Source organism: Quercus suber, unplaced genomic scaffold, assembly GCF_002906115.3.
Source record: "Quercus suber isolate HL8 unplaced genomic scaffold, Cork oak 2.0 scaffold_56, whole genome shotgun sequence".
NCBI lineage: Eukaryota > Viridiplantae > Streptophyta > Magnoliopsida > Fagales > Fagaceae > Quercus > Quercus suber.
In genome coordinates, this window is record NW_027069521.1 from 559,932 (window position 1) to 579,135 (window position 19,204).

Here is a 19,204-nt window from a genome sequence, read left to right on the forward strand (position 1 = left end):
GAAAACAGTTTAATTAGGTTTTTTTTCTTCAGAATATCACACCTTAAGAAATCACCACAAACCAGTTTCACAATAATAAACTCCTTCTATATTGATTATCACTGACCAATTGTTGACTGACAATTAAACTTTCAAATTTTTTTTTAATTTTTTGGTGGAACCCCCAGTCCAGATGGGCTGAATTGGGTTTAACCAAAGGGTTTGTGCAAACTGATATCATCTCAAATCCATTCAAGTCATCATCTAGACAGCTACACCCAAAACCATAACATCCATAAAAGACAATCCATAGCCACCCAAGTTGCCAAAGAATATAGATATTAGTCAAACAAACAAGAAATTAAGACATCCATGCCAAAGTCATCCACACTAACAATCACATGGATTGTGAGCCACTCACTATTACAGTTTATTAAGCATTCTTCTATAGCCAGCTAGTATCTCTCGTTCTCTAAGGAATTCTTTAGTTCAACACAACAGCCTACTATTCACAAAGGAGAGGAGAGCAAAATATATAAATGAAACCTGAAGAGTTTATTAAAACTATGCAACCCCAATACCCTACCATTAAAGCTCCACTCCTCTTAGCTTCCAAAAACCAAAAATAGAACCCTACACTCCTTTTCTTCCCTATATATATCTTTAGGTCATTTCTTCAGGCCAAGGCCTAGAAACTGGCAGTGAAATCAATAAGGCCTTCCAGTGGGCTCACCGTGAAAAGAAAGCATGGAACTTTTTCTCACAAGATTCAGAGTTTCATGGTTGATCAGAGCTAGAAGACTAGCAAACTCATCCAAGAAATTATCAAACTCATTTCTTTCATTCATCCTACAATTACAAAATCATCTAAAACATATTTGGGAAAGACAAAACAATTAAAATACCCATGTACTGGATCAGCCAAAAGTCAAACAGATAGGCAACATATCAGTTTCTTATCAGGATTATGATACTCATAACATACATAAGCATCTTTCAAAAAACACATTTATCAGCTCATCCATCTGTAGGCCCAGAAACTACAGTAGTGCGAGGACCATTTTCTGTACATTCTTGATGGACAGCAGTAGGTTCCAGCTTGCACAACTTCAAGTCCCTGTAACAAAGATAAGCATATTTTATAGTTTTGAAAAGGAAAAAAAAAAATGCCAATGAGCTCTAGCTCAATTGGCAACTCTTCCACTTGTAAGTTCAAGGTGAATTGTGGGTTGTGAATTCAAGACCCATTAGGTGCAAAATTGCAGCACCAAGGTAAACAGGTAAGTTCATAACCATTTAGAAAACAAACGGTTAGTACCTCAGAACCTGAGCAGCTAAAGAAAGAATAAAAGATCTACAGCAGCCTTTTTTTTTTCCTTTTCCTTTTTCTCTCTCTTTTATACATATCAAAGTAAACACAATCACAGGATTGAGAACAGAGGGGCTAGAACACAATGATTTCATGAAATAAATAAGTAAATAACTCCTAAACCCAATTTAATTTACAGTAGGTTAAGAGTTATACCCCATGTCTTTTGATGGTCAAGGACATTCAAATGAGTCAAAACTCAAAATTGACGTCTTGGGGGCTTAGCGTCTGCCTGACTGACTCGTAGTGGTCTGCCTTTCAAGTCCTACACCAACAAATTTTCAAAGAGAAAAAAAAAATGCCAATGAGCTCTAGCTCAATTGGCAACTCTTCCACTTGTAAGTTCAAGGTGAATTGTGGGTTGTGAATTCAAGACCCATTAGGTGCAAAATTGCAGCACCAAGGTAAACAGGTAAGTTCATAACCATTTAGAAAACAAACGGTTAGTACCTCAGAACCTGAGCAGCTAAAGAAAGAATAAAAGATCTACAGCAGCCTTTTTTTTTTCCTTTTCCTTTTTCTCTCTCTTTTATACATATCAAAGTAAACACAATCACAGGATTGAGAACAGAGGGGCTAGAACACAATGATTTCATGAAATAAATAAGTAAATAACTCCTAAACCCAATTTAATTTACAGTAGGTTAAGAGTTATACCCCATGTCTTTTGATGGTCAAGGACATTCAAATGAGTCAAAACTCAAAATTGACGTCTTGGGGGCTTAGCGTCTGCCTGACTGACTCGTAGTGGTCTGCCTTTCAAGTCCTACACCAACAAATTTTCAAAGAGTAAAATGTAAATAAGTTTGGAAACAAGATATAAACAAGTTATTGTGACATCGCATAGCTGCAGTCACCAAAATCAAATCCAGTCTATGAATGGTGATTCGATTCAGCAGTAAGAAATGAGATCAGACATGTAACACGTATTTGCTATCTACCATATCTTAAAATATTTCAATGATATGTCAAAAATAGCTTCCAAACTCTAAGAGAGTTTCAGTTTTGCAGAATCAATTACACACTAGAATCTGAGAATGCACATTATATAAATATATCACTCATCTACAAAAATATCGTATATTAGTATCAGTTCAATTGAAACATTTTTTAAAATAGCCTACCACATATTAAACAAACTAGTTTGCATCCCCAGAGTTATATGCCCATCAACATTAGTGGCTATCTATATTGATATATCAAGAGTTCTCATTAACCTAGCCTGTATATATTTATCAGATTGATAATATCTGGTTAGTAACAAGATACAATCAAATAATTCATAATTAATATATATACATACACACACACAAGCATAGAGCATGAATTTAATGAATCTTACAACCCCACTCGTGGACTGAACACGAATGAAATTCAGAAAATGTTGACAAAAATTTTGGTTGTAAAATTACTATTTCAGTGAACATCAACTAATCAAGTGCCCTGCATAACCATCATTCAGATGACCAACAGGTAAATTATCATAAAGCAAATACTGGCTACCAAATAATTTTAATTATACACTAAGACTCGTAATGTGGTAAATGTTGTTGAACAATGGACCAAACAGAAAGAAAAGAAACTAAACAATATTGCTAATTAGCAATATTGGCCATTGTAATAATAAATTATTTCTATGAGACTTCTGGTTGTATCAAGTAACTCATAAATAGAAGAAACACACATACATATATGTAACAACATATCTGCCCACAAAATGACATCCTCAGACCAAAAAAGCTTCAATCAAAATCTGGTTGCAACACCTGCCTCACACCAAAAAAGCTTCAAAACCAAATTTTATTCAACTTTAACCAAAATTGGCCTAGTTTCTAGCTCTGATTAAACTTTCTAAAAATAAAAATTGTACCTATTGCACAAAGCCAGTTTTGCGACGCCTAGGAGAGGTGATTGGTAGACCACCTTACCCCCAATTAATGTTTGGAGAGGCTGAAACCAGTACTCAAACATGTGACCTATTGCTTTTGGTGAGAGGCTCTTGCCATCACACCAAACTGTCTAGAAATAATTATTTGGGGCCACAAGCATGTTTTTGAGCTTGAACTCAGTAAAATAATTAAACAAAGAGGAGTTGATCTACCTCCCAAAAAAAGGTATATAATGGAATATGAAAGCCATAAATTTGTCTTTTTTACTTTAAAAACCGTAGTAACAATACCATAAAGAAATAGAACCCATTACCAACTCAAGTAAATAGAATATGATTTACTTACATAGCCATTGAACTGTTGAGCAGCAGCTTCAACTTCCTCAACCGAAGACATGGTAACAAATCCAAACCCTCTGCTTCTTCCAGTTGTCTTGTCATAAATCACCTACCAACAACAACAACAACAACAACTTCAGCACATTTAACCAATTGCGTTTCTTTACTTTCAAACATTCTCTTTTTGTATTGTTTTGGGGGGTTAACAAAACAAAAAAGAAAACCCATATTTCTTTTTCACCACATATACACAGATAGTGTAAAAAAGAAAAGTTGGGAATTTTCATTAGTATAGTACCTCAACCATTTCAACATTTCCAGCACCTTCAAACAAGTCGGTGAGTTGAGCACTGTCCACACTGAAAGGAAGATTACCCACGAGTTTGAGATCAGGTGCAAAGCCAGGCACATCTTCATCACTCAAGAGTAGAGGGAGAGGGTGGAAGAACTAATGGACAAAACCATTGAGATATTCTACTGACAATGAATTTATGGATTAACATCTTATGGCTGAGTCTCAGTATTATCGGACAAAAAAAGAGACTTATTAATAATGAGCTATTCCTTTATTAATAATATTTTCTTCTTACTTATCAAAAAAAAGAGACTCAGCCAGTTTGGGTCCAATCCTGAATTCAAATTGACTCCAATATTTACAAGCACTAGCCTCATTGAACTTCAAACAGTACTGGCACATATGATGATGTATTCATTTTTTTACAAGTTGAGTCACTGAGAATTAATCATGGATAATGAAATCACTATGTAATTGTCATCATCAAAACTGCTGCCATTTTACAGCAAAGCTACATTCAGAATACATAATTACAAACTTGCCAACATTTTCTACAGTGTGAAGGAGCCACAGTTTGGGCCTAGCCTCAGCTAGCAATAAGAAGAGATAAATCTAATATAAACAAATGATAATAAGAAGCGAAATTTCAAATTCAATAATAGGCAGTAATCAGATCCATGTTTGCGAACAAAGAAACCTAATAAGGCTACCTTCATTGAACTGAGTTGATTATAAATTCAATTGGAAAATTGTCAAGAGGAATTACAACCCCGGAACTGAAACAAAGCCACTAACAGATTACATTTCAATTCTAACGACTTATTCCCCTAACAATGAAACTTTTCTCATCATTTAAAAAAAGTTCATGCCTGAATTCTCACCTCAAAACAGCAGAAGAAAAGTGAAGAGACAGGACATTAGGCAGCAACAGTAGCATGTTTTTTCCCTTTTTTGCTCACATGGGACTTCTCCTCACCCTTAATCATTCTAGAGAGAATATCTGCTTGCTTTGTGTTTCCCTCCTGATTAAGACTCTTGATCAGATCCGCACAACTACTCCAATCGGAGGCCCCTCCTTTCTCCATTATTTTACACAATATTGAATATGCATTGAGTGTCTTCCCTGCTGCCAAAAGAGCATCCAAAACCTTGTCATAACTTGAAAAGTCTATGGTATAGTCTCTCTCCAAAGCAAAATCTAACAGCTTAAGAGCAGCAATTGTCTTCCCTTTCTCACAAAGAACAGACAAAAGACTGTCAAAATCAAGTGAGCACCCGTTATGCATAAATAGATCAATGCGTCCCAGGGCTTCTTCAACATGACCTCTCATGAGGAGGGCTTCCAAGATCTTAGCAACCAAATCCATATTTTCCTTCACCCCCTTCTCCACCATACTCTTCATCACCCGGCTTGCAGTTTGCACCCTCCCATCTTCAAATAAGCTCTCCATGACTGACCTGAATAGTGATGAATCTGGAAGATGCCCAGCTTCAATCATGCTATCCAAAGCTGTTTTGGCATCAGCTGGTTCACCTTTATTCAAGGAGCTCTTGATAAGCAATTTGTATGAATCTGCATCTCTAGAGACCCCTCTCCTATCCATAATCTTTAGAATTTCAAAAGCAGAATCAGGATTCCCTTCTTTAGAATGACCACAGAGCAAATTGTTAAAAGCAACTGAATCCAGAACACCCTTCTTCATCAATTGCCGGAAAAAGATTTCCGCTTTCCCTGTCTGCCCATGTTTGCACAGATATTGAATCATTGGGTTATAAGCACTAGGCTCTATATCCAAAGAACTCTGTGGCCTCAAGATGATTTCCTTCTCAATAAGCTTATCCAACAACTTAATGGCCTGATCATAGTCCTCAGCCTTGCAAAAATTCTCAATTAAGACACCATAATGACCAGCCTCTGTGGGTATGCTCAACCGAATCATCGCCTTTAGCACATCAGTAGCCGCATCCAAGTTACTGGACTTGCATTGGCAAGTTAACAATTTCATAAAGATGGAATTATCCTTAGGAGCAATATGCTTCTCAACCATCTCCTTCAATATACTTCGAGCCTCAGGCATTTTCTCTGCATCACAAAGCCCAGGCAACAAGGTGGTGTACGTAACATCATTAGGCTTAATACCAAAAGACTTCATCTCATCGAACAATCTCAACCCATCATCAACTCGCCCAACCGAAACATACCCCTTTACCATGGTAGTATAACTTATAACCGTAGGAGCTATGTTCCTCCCCTTCATCTCTGTAAACAACTTCTCTGCCTCATCCATCATCTTAAACCTATTATACCCATTAATCATAGTATTATAAGTGACCACATCCGGCAAAATCCCTCTACTCTTCATATCCTCATAAAACCTTTTCGCCGTCTCCAACCTCAACGACAAAAAGAACCCCCAAATCATCAAATTGTAAGTATGACGAGTTGGCTCAATCCCTTCATTCAACATGGCATTAAAGTACCTCTTCGCCATCATATACCGCCCACGCCTCATAATCACCTTGAACAAAGCATCATACGACTCCACAGTCCTCTCCACACCCAATTCTTTCATTTTCTGAAAAATCTTAACAGATTCCTGAACAATCCCAGCTTTACCATAGCTCTCAATCATCAAAACAAACAACTCCTCATCCCATTCCACCCCTTTTTCCGGCATATCAAACAGTATGCACCTAGCATGGTTGAGCTTCGAAGCTCTGCCCAAAATCTCAATCATTTTCAAATGGGTGTCACGGTCGTGGCGGACCAACCCGGCCCGCTCGACCCACCTGAAGAACTGGAGCGCGTGCTCCGAGTTCTTAGCACTATGCAACACGTTCCAAACCAACGAATTATCGAACTCGGGCACCAATGCCCGGATCGAGTTCTGTAACCGGGTCGTCCAAGCCCGACTCGCCATCATTCTACATATAACATCCTCTATCTTTTCTGGGTTTCGAAAATTACCTCGTGGGGTTCTCTGAATCACCCTTGGCTCCACATTTTCTTCAGGACCCGGATCTGGGTTTGGTTTTTGATCCACGGAGGAGACAGAGTCGTCGGTGGTAGTGAAGAAGTGGAGGAGACTGAAGGTGGAGGAAGGGTTTAAGGTTCTGGGTATGGTGGGGAAAACCCTGGGGGACCATTGGTAGGGTTTAGATGCAGAAATGTAAGCCATTGAAAGGATTTTGAGAAGTGAGTCTGAAGTGATTCTGTGGTACACGGTAGTGTTCTGGAGTTATAGGAACGAAGATCAGCAGTGACGTTAACTTCGGGCAATCGCAGATCTTCAGAATCGTTTTTTGCTTTTGGGTTGTGGGTTTGATATGGTCTGATTATGGTGGTGGTTTGTGTGTTGCGGTTGTTGTGGGTTGTGGTGCTGCTGCTGCCTGCTGAGTTGTGGTGGTTGTGGGTGAAACGGGAAAGGAGAAGGGGAACGGGAGAGATAGGGTTTTGTGTTTATTGGGTTGGACTTTTAAAAAAAAAAAACTATTGGGCTCAAACAATATCATTAGTTAGGCAACGTTACAAACTAATTTGATTTTTAACAATTTGAATCAAAATGAGTGGATTTTTGGCTTATAAAATTGAGTATATTGGAGTCGAGTTTCCTATTTTGCCAGCATCTAAGTTAGACAGAGAGTCCACGTAGACCCATAAATCAAGTTCATTTTACTCGGTTTCTTTACATAAAATCGAGTTAATTGAAATCGGTTTGGTTTAAAGGAAAAAGAGTTCATTTTACTCGGTTTCTATACATATAAATCAAGTTAATTGAAGTTGTTTTGGTTTAAAGGAAATCGAGTACATTTTACTCGGTTTCTATACATGGAAAAGGAGTATATTGAACTCGAATTCCTTTGCGCCCATCACATGTTCAAAACGCAGATCGCAATCACTCACACAGATCAAAAAAACTCATTCCCTCCCACTCCAGTCTCACTCAAAAACTCTCACTCTCTCACTCATTCCCTCCGTCGCCGTCGCTGTCAGTCTCAGTCTCCTCGCTCCGTCGCCGTCGCCCCCTCTCGCTCCCGTTGCTCCGTCTCTGCCTCGCTCAACATTTCTCTCCCTCAAACACTGAGTCTATCATAAAAGTAAGGACTCTCTTTCTATTCCTTGCAACTGATTATGTTTGCTTTGATTATTTCTTTTTTTTTTTGGGGGTTTATTGGGTATGTTTGATGTGGGTTTCAGTGATGGTTGTTTTGGTGGCTAGGTTTCAGTGGTGGCTGGTGATTTGGGTGTGATTTTGTGGTTGATTTTGGGTGGTTGAGGGTTTAAAACTTGAATTGGTGGCTGACTCTGTGGTGGGTTGAGATTTTGTGGGCTACTACTAGGTTTTGGGTGGTGGTATGGAGGTTGTGGGCTGTGTGGGTCACTTTGGTTTGTGGGTTTTGTAGGTCGATTGATGTGTTGGTTATGGGTTTTGTAGTTAATTTGTGAATCCAAGGTCAACCACAATTTGCAGTGTGCAATGTAATACTTAACACCCCATCAATAAATTTGAAACTTGCAAAAAGCATGGTTAAATTCATTGTCATTAAAAATATTTCACATCTAAAAAGCTAAGACTTTTGCAACATATGAATAGACTTTTTTCAGAGTCCATCTTACTTCAAAATTTTAAAAACATAAATTGGATGATAACAATGACTATTACCTACACAAATATGGAAATTGAGAGAAGAGGCTCCCCAACTTTTTGATTCCTTGCCTGAAAAATCAACAAAAACCTCACCAAGATAAATAAAACCTCTTACCCTTTAAGATATGTAACATAATAGATTTTTTGAAAACTACCCCCAAGATAAATAGGCGATAAAAAAAAGTTATTCCAACTATCACAAATCAAACCTTTCTCTCCCTTCCCCCACCCACCAAATCCTCTCACTCTCTCTTACACACGCACACACAAAAACAAAAACAAATTGCACTACCATCTCCACCATCATATGCTAGAACCCAACAACATTAAGGAATAACACTAACTCAATTGACTCAAGATCTTCCTGTCAATAAAGTGGTTTGCCTTACTTGTGAAGCTCAATTTATATATGTTCTTATAGGAATAACAAATAAAAAGAGATAAAGAAGTTTCAAATGTACCTATAGCAAGAGCATAGTAATAGCAAAGAAAACCTTTGCAATCATTGTCAACCTATAGATCATCAAGTGCAATTGTGTTAGTCACAAATTTATAACGCTCAATCAACATCAATCACAAAAGTTTGCGTATAAAATGCCAACAATACTAACCTCAACCAAATTTGCATATACTCACCTTTAGTAATCTTACAAAAATAGTAATTACAAATTTCATATTCTTTAAAAATTCCAAATCATTCTAGGGGTATGACTTTAAACCCATTCAAATAAGTTATGATGAACAAAAATATTATATACCAACCAGTTATCCATTGAAATCTCTGTTACAAATCTTAAACAAATATATTTTGAAATAATTTATGGTAAAAAGACTACAAACTCATAATTTATGGTAAAATTACTACTATCTTAGGTATCAAACTCATAATCCATTTCATATCCATGATAAAGACCTAAAAGTACTAAATATTCCCAACAATTGATCACAATATTTAGTACTAAATATTCCAAATAATTAATTACAATATTAATTTTTTAAAAAAACTTAGCATATCATCACATTATTTACACTAACAAACAAAACAAATATTCCCATATGTTGTAATAACATACTAATCACAATATTTGGTACTAAATATTCCCAATAATCACAATATTAATTTTTTTTTTTAAAACTTAGCAAATAATTTAATCACAATATTTACACTAACAAAAAAAATCCCAATATGTTGTAATTTAATCACAATATCTAGTACTAAATATTCCCAATAATTAATCATAATATTACTAGTCATTATAGATATCTTTTCTTAAGTAGATTCATGATCTTATATAAATGTGTCCAAATATAAATGTAAATGTGTCCAAAAAAAACTAGCAATATTATGTTCTAAATATTTACACTAGCAATGTGTCTAAAAAAAAAAACTAGCAATGTTTTTACAATACTAACAAATAAATTAATCACAATATTTACACTAACAAATAACAAAAACAAAACTTTTCCTAATGTTCTAAGTATTTCTTTAAAAAAAAAAAACTAGCAAATAATATTGTAAAAACATTACCTAAGAGTGTTTGGGTGAGATGAGTGTAAGTGAGAGACAATTTAGGAAAGGAAATGAGTTTCTGAGAGCTGAGTATAGAGCTTAGTTTCTTAAGAAGGTGTGAGAGACCCCACGGTAAGGAGCAAGCTGGGACCCATGGCAACACGTGGAGGGCTGGGGACCATTCATGAAAATCGAGCCCTCTGGACTCGATTTCGAGCTTAGTACACGTGACCCGTTTAGGCAGTGGGATGAGACTGATGGTGCTGTGAGATGGACTGATGGGACTAGGAAATCAAGTTCACTAGACTCGGTTTTTATAAGAAGAAATCGAGTTCACTGAACTCGTTTCTTATACATAGAAATCGAGTTCACTGGACTCGATTTCCATGTATAAAAACCGAGTCCAGTGAACTTGGTTTCTATGTATAAGAAATGAGTCCAACGAACTCGATTTCTTATATACCTAGCTCCTTTGTCCACCTCAGCTACGGGCAAAATAGGAAAATAACAACAGGAAAATCGACTCCTCTGTACTCGAATTGTTAAAAATCAAATTACTTTCAAACGTTGCCTAACTAATGATATTGTTTAGGTTTTGTAGTTATTTTCTAAAAAATCCCTATTGGGTTTTAGAAAAGTATTTGCGTGAATAATTTTTTTTTTTTAGTTTTTTTTTTCAAGTTTATATAATTTTTTTAAAATATTATAATGACATGAAAAATTGTGGGTGCTTAGATGTTTCAGTTGTATATATATAAAATAAAATAAAAATTATATAATAAAAAATTATAAATTTAAAAACATTAAAAAATTATAAATAGTATTATGTTTGTGCCATGTAAGGCTTAATTAAAAAAAATTATATATAAATTTTAAAATATAAATTTTTTGATAATATAATCAAATCTAACAACAAATAAAAAATAGGAAAAATATTTTTAAAAATTAAGTTACATGAAAAATGTATATTATGTAAGTATTCTTTTCTTTTCTTTTCTTTTTTTGCAAAAATAAAAATTAAAAAAGATACTATAAAATATTTTTAAAAATTATGGCAAGTTTTAATGAAACTCAAAAATCATCTGCATCAAATCATGAACAATTTATGCAAAATAGGATTTTGTGTGTGAAGAGAGAGACGATTAAAAAATATTTAAAATTTTGATATTTAAATGAAATAGATAATAAAATAGAAAATTTTAAGGAATGGTTGGTTAAAATAGAAAAATAGTAGTTACTTATTCAGAAATAAACATTAATTTTTGTATATGCTTACATGAAAGCTCTTGAAATTCAAAGTTCAAAGGAAGTGTGAAATGAAATGGCTTGAATGGTTTCAGATGGTGGAAAGTTCCAACATACGAGAAGATAGAATAATAGGGTGGCACATGAGGTAGCGCAAATTGCTAGGAACTGTGGGGAGACACAAATATGGAAGTGGGTAAAGCCACCGATGGTGCAAGTGCAACACCTGCTTCAGCATACACACTCTTTGACTGTACTCAATGTTTTCTCTTAGTTTGAGCTTTTCTCCTATTGTATTTGTGCCACATGTTTCAGTTTTCTCATAAATAGGTACACAGCCTGCAACAAGTTTGCCCTCTACAAGCTCTTGACAAAGAAGGGGCAGAGTTTTGGGTTGTTTAATAAATTCCGCATTTCCTTTTATCAATTTTGTAAGGGCCCATTTTTGACGAGTCCGATATACATAGCCCAAGAAAAAAATAGAAGGCCCTGCTCATATTGGAGCCATTGACACAATCCCTTTAATTTAGCAGATTTAGAACAACCTTGATCTTAATCAAAATGTATTCATTAGTCACATATTAAAAAATCAAAACTGACTACCGCTAATATTTGACGCAATGGTCATTCTACAAGTATAAATATTTGTGAGGTGTGAGGGGCAAAGATCGAGGTTTAAGCCTCTAAGAGAAAAATTCACACATATATATACTTAGATTAATCTAAAGACGTACGTATTATAAGAGAAATGATTCATATATCAAATGTATAAAATAATTATTGCTACATACGATAGGAATTCCAATTAGCTTAAATAATAAAGTATTTTGCAACGTGATTATAAATAGAACCTTCAAAACCTATGATATATATGTGTATATATATATGTGTGTGTGTATATAACTTGGACTACAAAATCATGATGTGAAGTGGTGACAATGGATGCACCATGTCTAGTCCATAGATTTAGGAAATCATTCAAGTTCTGCTGCTCATGCTAGGAACTTTAAGCAAATTGAAAAATTCATTGGAAATATATTTCTACAACTGTATAATATCAGATGAGGACATGAATGTTTAGACAGCTTTTATTTTGTTGTAATATAATGATTTCAAAATCGTCCATCTTAATCTCCATTTTTCTTCTCTACAATACCTAAATTAAGTTTTACTAACATTTATCTTCTTTAACAGTTTTCAATCAGAAAACTTTGTACGATGCGTACAAAAAGCGGACAAAAAATGTTGAGGTTGACATAGAAGAATATAACAGAATGAAAGAAGCCGATCCTGAGTTCTACCGTGATGCTTCAAGTCTCCAATATGGGAAGGTACAGTACCATTGAAGAAATGCAATGCTTCCTGTGGTGTATCTGGTTTATATTAGGGTCCTTTACATTAGACATGTGAGACTCAGAGGTCTTTGAGTCTAGCTATGAAGGCTTTTCTTAACTCTCTCTTGCCTTCTCCAACTTATAAGGACTCTATTTATAGACAATACAACATGCATAATACATATCAGAAAAGTAGGAGCCTTCCTTATGGATTTACAAATGTCAATAATAAGGGTAGGGGTCTGGCTTTTGAAGAGTCTTTGGCAGATAAGGATCTGCCACCATCTTAATTCATATGTCAGGATAAGCTGCTGAAGAGGTAAGGCCTGCTTGGAGCTGGTCAACAAGTGTCATGCTACGTAAGGGCCTATGTAAAGGAGTGGATTACCCCGGATATGCTTCTGACAAAGGGATAGATAGGGAACAGTAAAAGATAAAGGATCACGTCTAAAGACGTTTCTAGGACCTTTTTTTTTTTTTTTTCAATATTTAATCCCATCCATCTCTTCCTTCGAACCATTCTTCATCAACATCATCTAGATCATGATTATGATAGTGAGGGTCATCATATCCCACAAGAAGATTAAACATTTCCCAATGATCTTCATGTGGCCATTGTTGTCTGCAAATATCTGGATTAGTTGGTACTATTTCAAGGAGGATTCCTTTATTAAGAGATTCAGCCATTGTGAGTGCACGATAACAGGATACCCAATGAACATCCGAATGTATATGGAGAGTACCATCTGAATTAGTAACCCAATGCACTTCTAAAGGGTGGAGAATTCCACCTGCCCGGATATTATTTTTGAAATTGAACTTGGCTACTAGACATGCTGGAGTGGTAATGAAGTTCTAAAAGCTTCAATGCACCACTTTTATCTCCACAGGCGCACCAAAGACCTCAAAGGAAAAGATTGATAGGATGGTGAAGGAACTCAAAGTTCGGGACGAGAAGCGCAAGTCATTTAGCAGGAGGAAATTCCATGAAGAGAAGGATATTGACTCAATCAATGACCGTAATGGGCATTTCAACAAGAAGATTGAACGAGCCTTTGGTAGATCCACGCTGGAGATCAAAAACAGTCTTGAGCGAGGAACTGCGTTGCCTGACTAAGGTGATTGCCTAGAGTAATGAACTGTGTTTTGATGATGTTGTCTACTTGTACAACCCATCTATCAAATGGAGTTAATGCCCTTGACTGAAATGTGGGAAATTTGATTCTCCAAAATTTACTAATGGAGGATGGATGGTAACGACCATTATCGTTCTTCCACTAGCCTGTTGCCATAGCATGATATATTGATATGCATTGTGTGGAAGTAAAGTGATTGTGCAAAATTTTCGAATGAATTTTTAAATTTGTGTTCAAGTTACTTGTTGACGATGAAACAGCTACAGGACTAGTTAAATTTTTACTATCCTTTGTTGCAGCAAGTTGCAACATCCTCCCTGAAGAGGTAGCTTATATATATTCCTATCATCTATCTCGTCCACATAGAAAGATGTCATATTTGCTGGATACATGAGATGATTATTGCCCCAACATAATGCCAAATTTGCAAATTTTAATACAAGGCCTCGTCATTGACCAAGTTGAATGCACCTATTTCTATGTGGAAAATTGATGGTATAGTAATAACTAATATCAAATTTTGGTCAATTTAGAAGAAAGATTAACGTCCAATCCTGAATTAACAAGGGGGTTGATCCCTAAAATGTTGTTATTCAAGCAGTAACCTTTAGAATGGTTTCAGAATCCAGGCAAAAGAGGGGCAGCGATTTGCCAATGTGACGGGAAAATAGATGATTTTAGAAGCATCTACTTCAAAATACAAATTATTTCAGAAGCTATCATAGCCGTATTGCCCAATGCCTATGCCTTTATTGCTAAGACATAGTTCTTACTTACCCCCGTGAAAGAATTTATTGAAGCAAAGGGCACTGCAATTGCCCTACAAACAAGTTGGGTTGAATGGTAGCTCTCAAAGTTTGGTATTGACAATTTACTCATAGTACTTCAAGGAAACTTACCATTGAAATTATATGGTTCAAAAATGTAACAAAATTGAACCTTATAATTTAAAAATGGGTAAATAAATTTTAAAAAGTAAAAATTAGAATTAGTAATTGAATTAAAATTTACAAGACACAAGTTAAGTGGTGTTATAATTCCTAACTATAGGATTTAAATCTTAGCATAGGAAGAAAATATTTTGGTAAAATATTGAAGTGGTCAAGAAGGAAGCACTTTGACAAACAAAACTTTGAACCATACACTTGAGATCAAAGGCACAAGAGGGGGACCCTTGTCAGCTTGAATTTTGACCCATCTGAGTCTGAGGAGAGAGAGGACCACTCTCTCCTAAGATTGGGGCCTTGGAAGCAAAGCAAAAGACCCAAAAATTTGTGAAAAGAAGAGACCCATGATTCCCAACTTACATGCCAACTGCTAAGACATAAAAAACTAAACAAAAGGCAAAGCTTTAACTCTCTTTTTTTTTTTTTTTCTTTTTTAACTACCATATTTTGCTTTGGTTACTGTCCTTGATAGATGAATTATATTTATGGGACCTACTAACCTCACCCACCCATGTGATACCACGACATTCAACCCTATGTTACATTAACACGTGGAAAATGCAGAGTTAGCAGCAGGGGCATCGAAAACCCATTCCAGCTTTCATTTTCTTACTTTTGCATTAGCTTAATCCCTCATTGGATGGACCAGAGTCCAAAAGTGAACAGTCACCTTGTGATGCCAGAATGTCAAAGGGACCTTTCCAGAGAGAGAGAAATTAAGACAGAGAGCCTGGTATTTGCACTGCACCCTCTGGCTCGCTCTGAGACTCATTTTTACTTGACCCATTTGGGTGGGCATCTTTGACCCTCTCAACACTTTTCAAGGTGGTCTTGGAAGGATACGTGGCATTTACTATAGGGGAATCTTATACCCTCTAGGTTGAAAAAAACAGGGGAATCTTTGGCCCTCTAGGTAAAAAACTATTTCATTTTGGTTTGTTTTTAGGATTTTATTAATGTGTATTTTAAGGGGATATAGTAATAAATCAATTTTAAAAAAAGTTTATCAAAAATTGAAAATATTTTGACAATTTTATCAATTTTAAATAAAATTTTTTTAAAAATAAATTTGTGTCCGAACCCTTGTTTTTATTTGATACTAAAAGTTTGAAATTTTTTTATGAAAAATGCTAATGAATATTTTTATAGCATTTGTTAATAATTTATTTTTAAAAAAATTTTATAAGAAAAAAATTAATATTTTAACATTTTTTTTTTTTTTTTTTTTCTATCAAGTTTAATTTTGTTTTCAAGATGATATGTCATCTAGTCACGAATATGTATAAAATGATCCATAGAAGCTAGCTATGATAAAGTCTAACAGCAAAGTTCTGATAAACTTTTTTCATGACATTTACACCCATCTTTTTTCTTAGTCGTATTTTTAAAAATGTAGTCAAGTTTAATTGAAACATTTACGCAAAAAACATAATTTTTTTTTTTACATGAATTCAACCCAAGCCAAAGTCACCTTTATTAATCACAGCTAACAATTGAGTCCATGATAACCTTTGCCTCTCAGTAGTTGCAATGTAAAACACCAAAATGACTATGCTAGTTAAAACCCTATCAAACAGTTCCAACTGGATCCATTGCAAAACACCAAAATGACTAGCATTAGCTAAAACCCTATCAAACAGTTCCAACTGTGTCCATATTGCAAAACCACCAAAATGACTAGCATGGCGGTAGCTAGAAGCTTTGCTAGCTAAAACCCTATCAAACAGTTCCAACTGTGTCCATATTGCAAAACACCAAAATAACTAGGCAGCTGTGCAATGCTATGCTACAATATGCCTATCAAACAGTTCCCAACTGGCCCATTGCAAAACACCAAATAAAGTGACTAGGCATGCAATCCATTTGGGTTGCATGATGAACCTTGCCTACACGGGTCTTGCTTCAATCCAAATCATAAAATAACTACTACCATGCGTGTCCTTTCCCTTTGTTAACAGTTGAAGGAAGTTGAAGTAAATTAACCATGTGCACCGTTTTGTCATTCAATAAAATACTAGCCTACATAGACAAAGATAACGGCAAAATTCGTTTTCAATTCCCTTGTCCTGTCTGACAATTATAGAATAAAGACACTAATGAAGAAGATTATGGAGACTATTAGAAGATTATGGAGTAAGAAAAATAGAGAGAGAGAGAGAGTAGAACACAGATTTAAAAAGAAGCAACATCACCCACTAATCATGAACAATAATACAGGATCCAAAGCTAACAACAAAAAGATTAAAGTTATAAATAGAAATTAACAAGAAAAAGAAGAAAAAGTCACCATCATCCACATCCTCTCATTACACACAAAGAAACAAATAGAGGGGGGAAGAGGGAAAAGAGAAATGATAACATAATTAAACAATTTTTTTTCTTTTCTTTCAAGATGGGTTTTGTTTTCTCTCTCTAGTTGGTGGGGTTGCTACGGAAGGATCCCAAAGCTTTAATTGCTGCTGCTCTCAATATGTACTGGTGATAAGCTGCGGCTGCTAGTGCTCCAACAAATGGACCAACCCAGAAGATCCACTGCAAATTACAAAAAAAAAAAATAATAATAATAATTAATTATTGTTAGTAACTTCTAAAAATTGTGTGTCACAACCACAAAATTCAAAGTCATGCTAGCAAATTAACACTTGTGTAATGTGTGTGCTTGACATGTTGATGTATGGAAAAAGTATTAAGTTACATACATGCTCATCCCAAACTTTTTCGTTGTTGTAGATCACAGCAGCACCAAAACTCCTAGCTGGGTTAATACCAGTACCAGTGATGGGGATGGTGGCCAGGTGCACCATGAACACAGCAAACCCAATAGGAAGTGGAGCCAAAACCTACACAAGTCACAAACACATAAAAATTTTGTGAGTACAAAGTTATCAACTTTTTAACCCAAAAACATTAGCAACCACAAATTTAAGCATGTATTTATAAAAGTAAAAGAGTTACATACAGGCACGTGTGAGTCGCGTGCGCTTCTCTTTGGGTCAGTGGCTGAGAAAACAGTGTAGACAAGTACAAAGGTGCCAATGATCTCAGCACCCAAAGCTGTGCCCTTGTTGTAACCAGAAGCCACAAGGTTAGCACCCCCACCATTAGCGTCGTAGTAGGACTTCATGAAAGCCTTAACCAACCCAACACCACAGATAGCTCCCAAGCACTGTGCAATCATGTAAGACACAGCCCTAATGAGAGACACCTTGCGAGCCAAGAAAAGCCCAAACGTCACAGCTGGGTTGATATGGCCACCTACATAAAACACCAGCAAAACAAAAAAATCCCATCAGCAAAATTACCCCAAAGAGTAAAAACAACAAAAGGATAGCAATAAAAATTGGTTCTTTTTCAAGTGTAGATACAAAATCCATGTAAAACAACGAAAGGGTAGCTATAAAAATCGATTCTTTTTCAAGCGCAGCTAAAAAAAAAGAAAAGAGTTATAACACAAAGAAAATACAAAACCCTTCAACAAAATAGAGCAGAAGAAGTAAAAAAAGCAAAAGGGTAGCTATAAAAATTGGTTCTTTGGGGGTTTTTAGTGTTTATACCAGAGATTCCAGCAGTGCAGTAGACAAGGATGAAGATCATGCCACCAAAGGCCCATGCAATACCCAAGAGACCAACACCACCACAGGGGTCTGTAGTTTTCTTGTACCCAATAACAGTGGCTACTGTGATGTAGAGGAAGAGAAGGGTGGCTATGAACTCAGCTATGAGAGCTCTGTAAAAAGACCATAGCTTGATCTCTGCATAGTCGATCAGTGGTGCTGGTGGTGGGTCCACGTAGTCCTTGCGGCCTTGTCCTTCTTCACTCACTTCCTTTGACATCTTTCACACACCCTACCAAAAAAACAAGAGTCTTTTTTTGTTTCTCTGTAAGAAAACTCTGCGTGTGTGTGTTTGTGTGTCTCTCAAAAACTTTGTTTGTGAGCTGAGGGAAGTGATCAGTGTTTTTAAATAGTGGAGAGAAGGGTAGGGAAATGGTGCATTTTATGGATAAGCCAAGGGTATTTTTGGAATAAAATGTGGTTTATTAAATATATAATAAATTTGTGGGGGGGGAGGGGGCCAGGTCTTATATGTTTTTGGAAATATGAAAGAGAGGGATTAAGATTTTAAGAGTGGGTGACAGCCGTTCTTGGATTAAAATTCAGTCATGAGGTGTTATTGATAGATAAAAAATAATATATATATATATATATAAATAAAAAGTGTTATCCTCTTATTCCCATGAAAAAGAAAAAAGAGGAAAAAAAAAGTATTATCTTCTCTTGAAGAAATAATTAAATTCAAAGTCACTCTATTTGTATATAATCTTCTTCTTTTCTTTCTTTTTTTTTCTTTTTTTTTTTTACAATGCTTACCTAATTTTTGTTGTTAATAATAAGAGAGAATAGGATTTAAACTCTAATTATACTCAAATAAGAAGGAAAAAAAAAGGCTTTTGAGTTACAAATCGGCACATACATACTTGCCTAAAGTTAACTTAGTAACCAATTTCACAATT

General features: G+C 35.5%; 3 protein-coding genes across 7 annotated transcripts; 1 reads left to right on the top strand and 2 right to left on the bottom strand.

Moving 5' to 3' along the window:
* Positions 1-792: 792 nt before the first annotated feature.
* LOC112010892 (large ribosomal subunit protein mL102 (rPPR5)) lies at positions 793-7,350 on the bottom strand. 5 transcript variants are annotated; one of them, XR_002882807.2, is made up of 3 exons: positions 4,752-7,350; positions 3,874-3,934; positions 3,637-3,684 (listed from the first exon to the last, which is right to left on the bottom strand). XR_002882807.2 is itself a non-coding variant. In XM_065772257.1 (2 exons), the coding sequence occupies exon 1, from the start codon at positions 7,047-7,049 to the stop codon at positions 4,788-4,790; it is 2,262 nt and encodes a 753-aa protein (XP_065628329.1). In that variant the 5' UTR covers positions 7,050-7,350; the 3' UTR covers positions 793-1,096; positions 4,752-4,787. The 5 variants fall into 5 exon arrangements, 4 of the variants coding, with proteins under 4 accessions (XP_065628329.1, XP_065628328.1, XP_023899037.2 ...); XM_065772257.1 differs by lacking the exons at positions 3,637-3,684; positions 3,874-3,934 and adding an exon at positions 793-1,096; XM_065772256.1 differs by lacking the exon at positions 3,874-3,934 and having other exon boundaries at positions 3,585-3,684.
* A 5,102-nt stretch (positions 7,351-12,452) lies between these two features.
* On the top strand, positions 12,453-13,946 carry LOC112010883 (uncharacterized; the record flags this gene model as incomplete). The annotated part of the gene is made up of 2 exons (XM_065772315.1): positions 12,453-12,605; positions 13,501-13,946. Coding segments are annotated over 2 exons (378 nt in total), but the record flags the coding sequence as incomplete, so codon positions are not given.
* A 2,916-nt stretch (positions 13,947-16,862) lies between these two features.
* Positions 16,863-18,669, bottom strand: LOC112010887 (probable aquaporin PIP2-8). The gene is made up of 4 exons (XM_024043265.2): positions 18,246-18,669; positions 17,651-17,946; positions 17,391-17,531; positions 16,863-17,223 (listed from the first exon to the last, which is right to left on the bottom strand). Exons 1-4 carry the CDS (start codon positions 18,523-18,525, stop codon positions 17,104-17,106), a joined length of 837 nt encoding a protein of 278 aa, XP_023899033.1. The 5' UTR covers positions 18,526-18,669; the 3' UTR covers positions 16,863-17,103.
* Between the last annotated feature and the right edge of the window lie 535 nt (positions 18,670-19,204).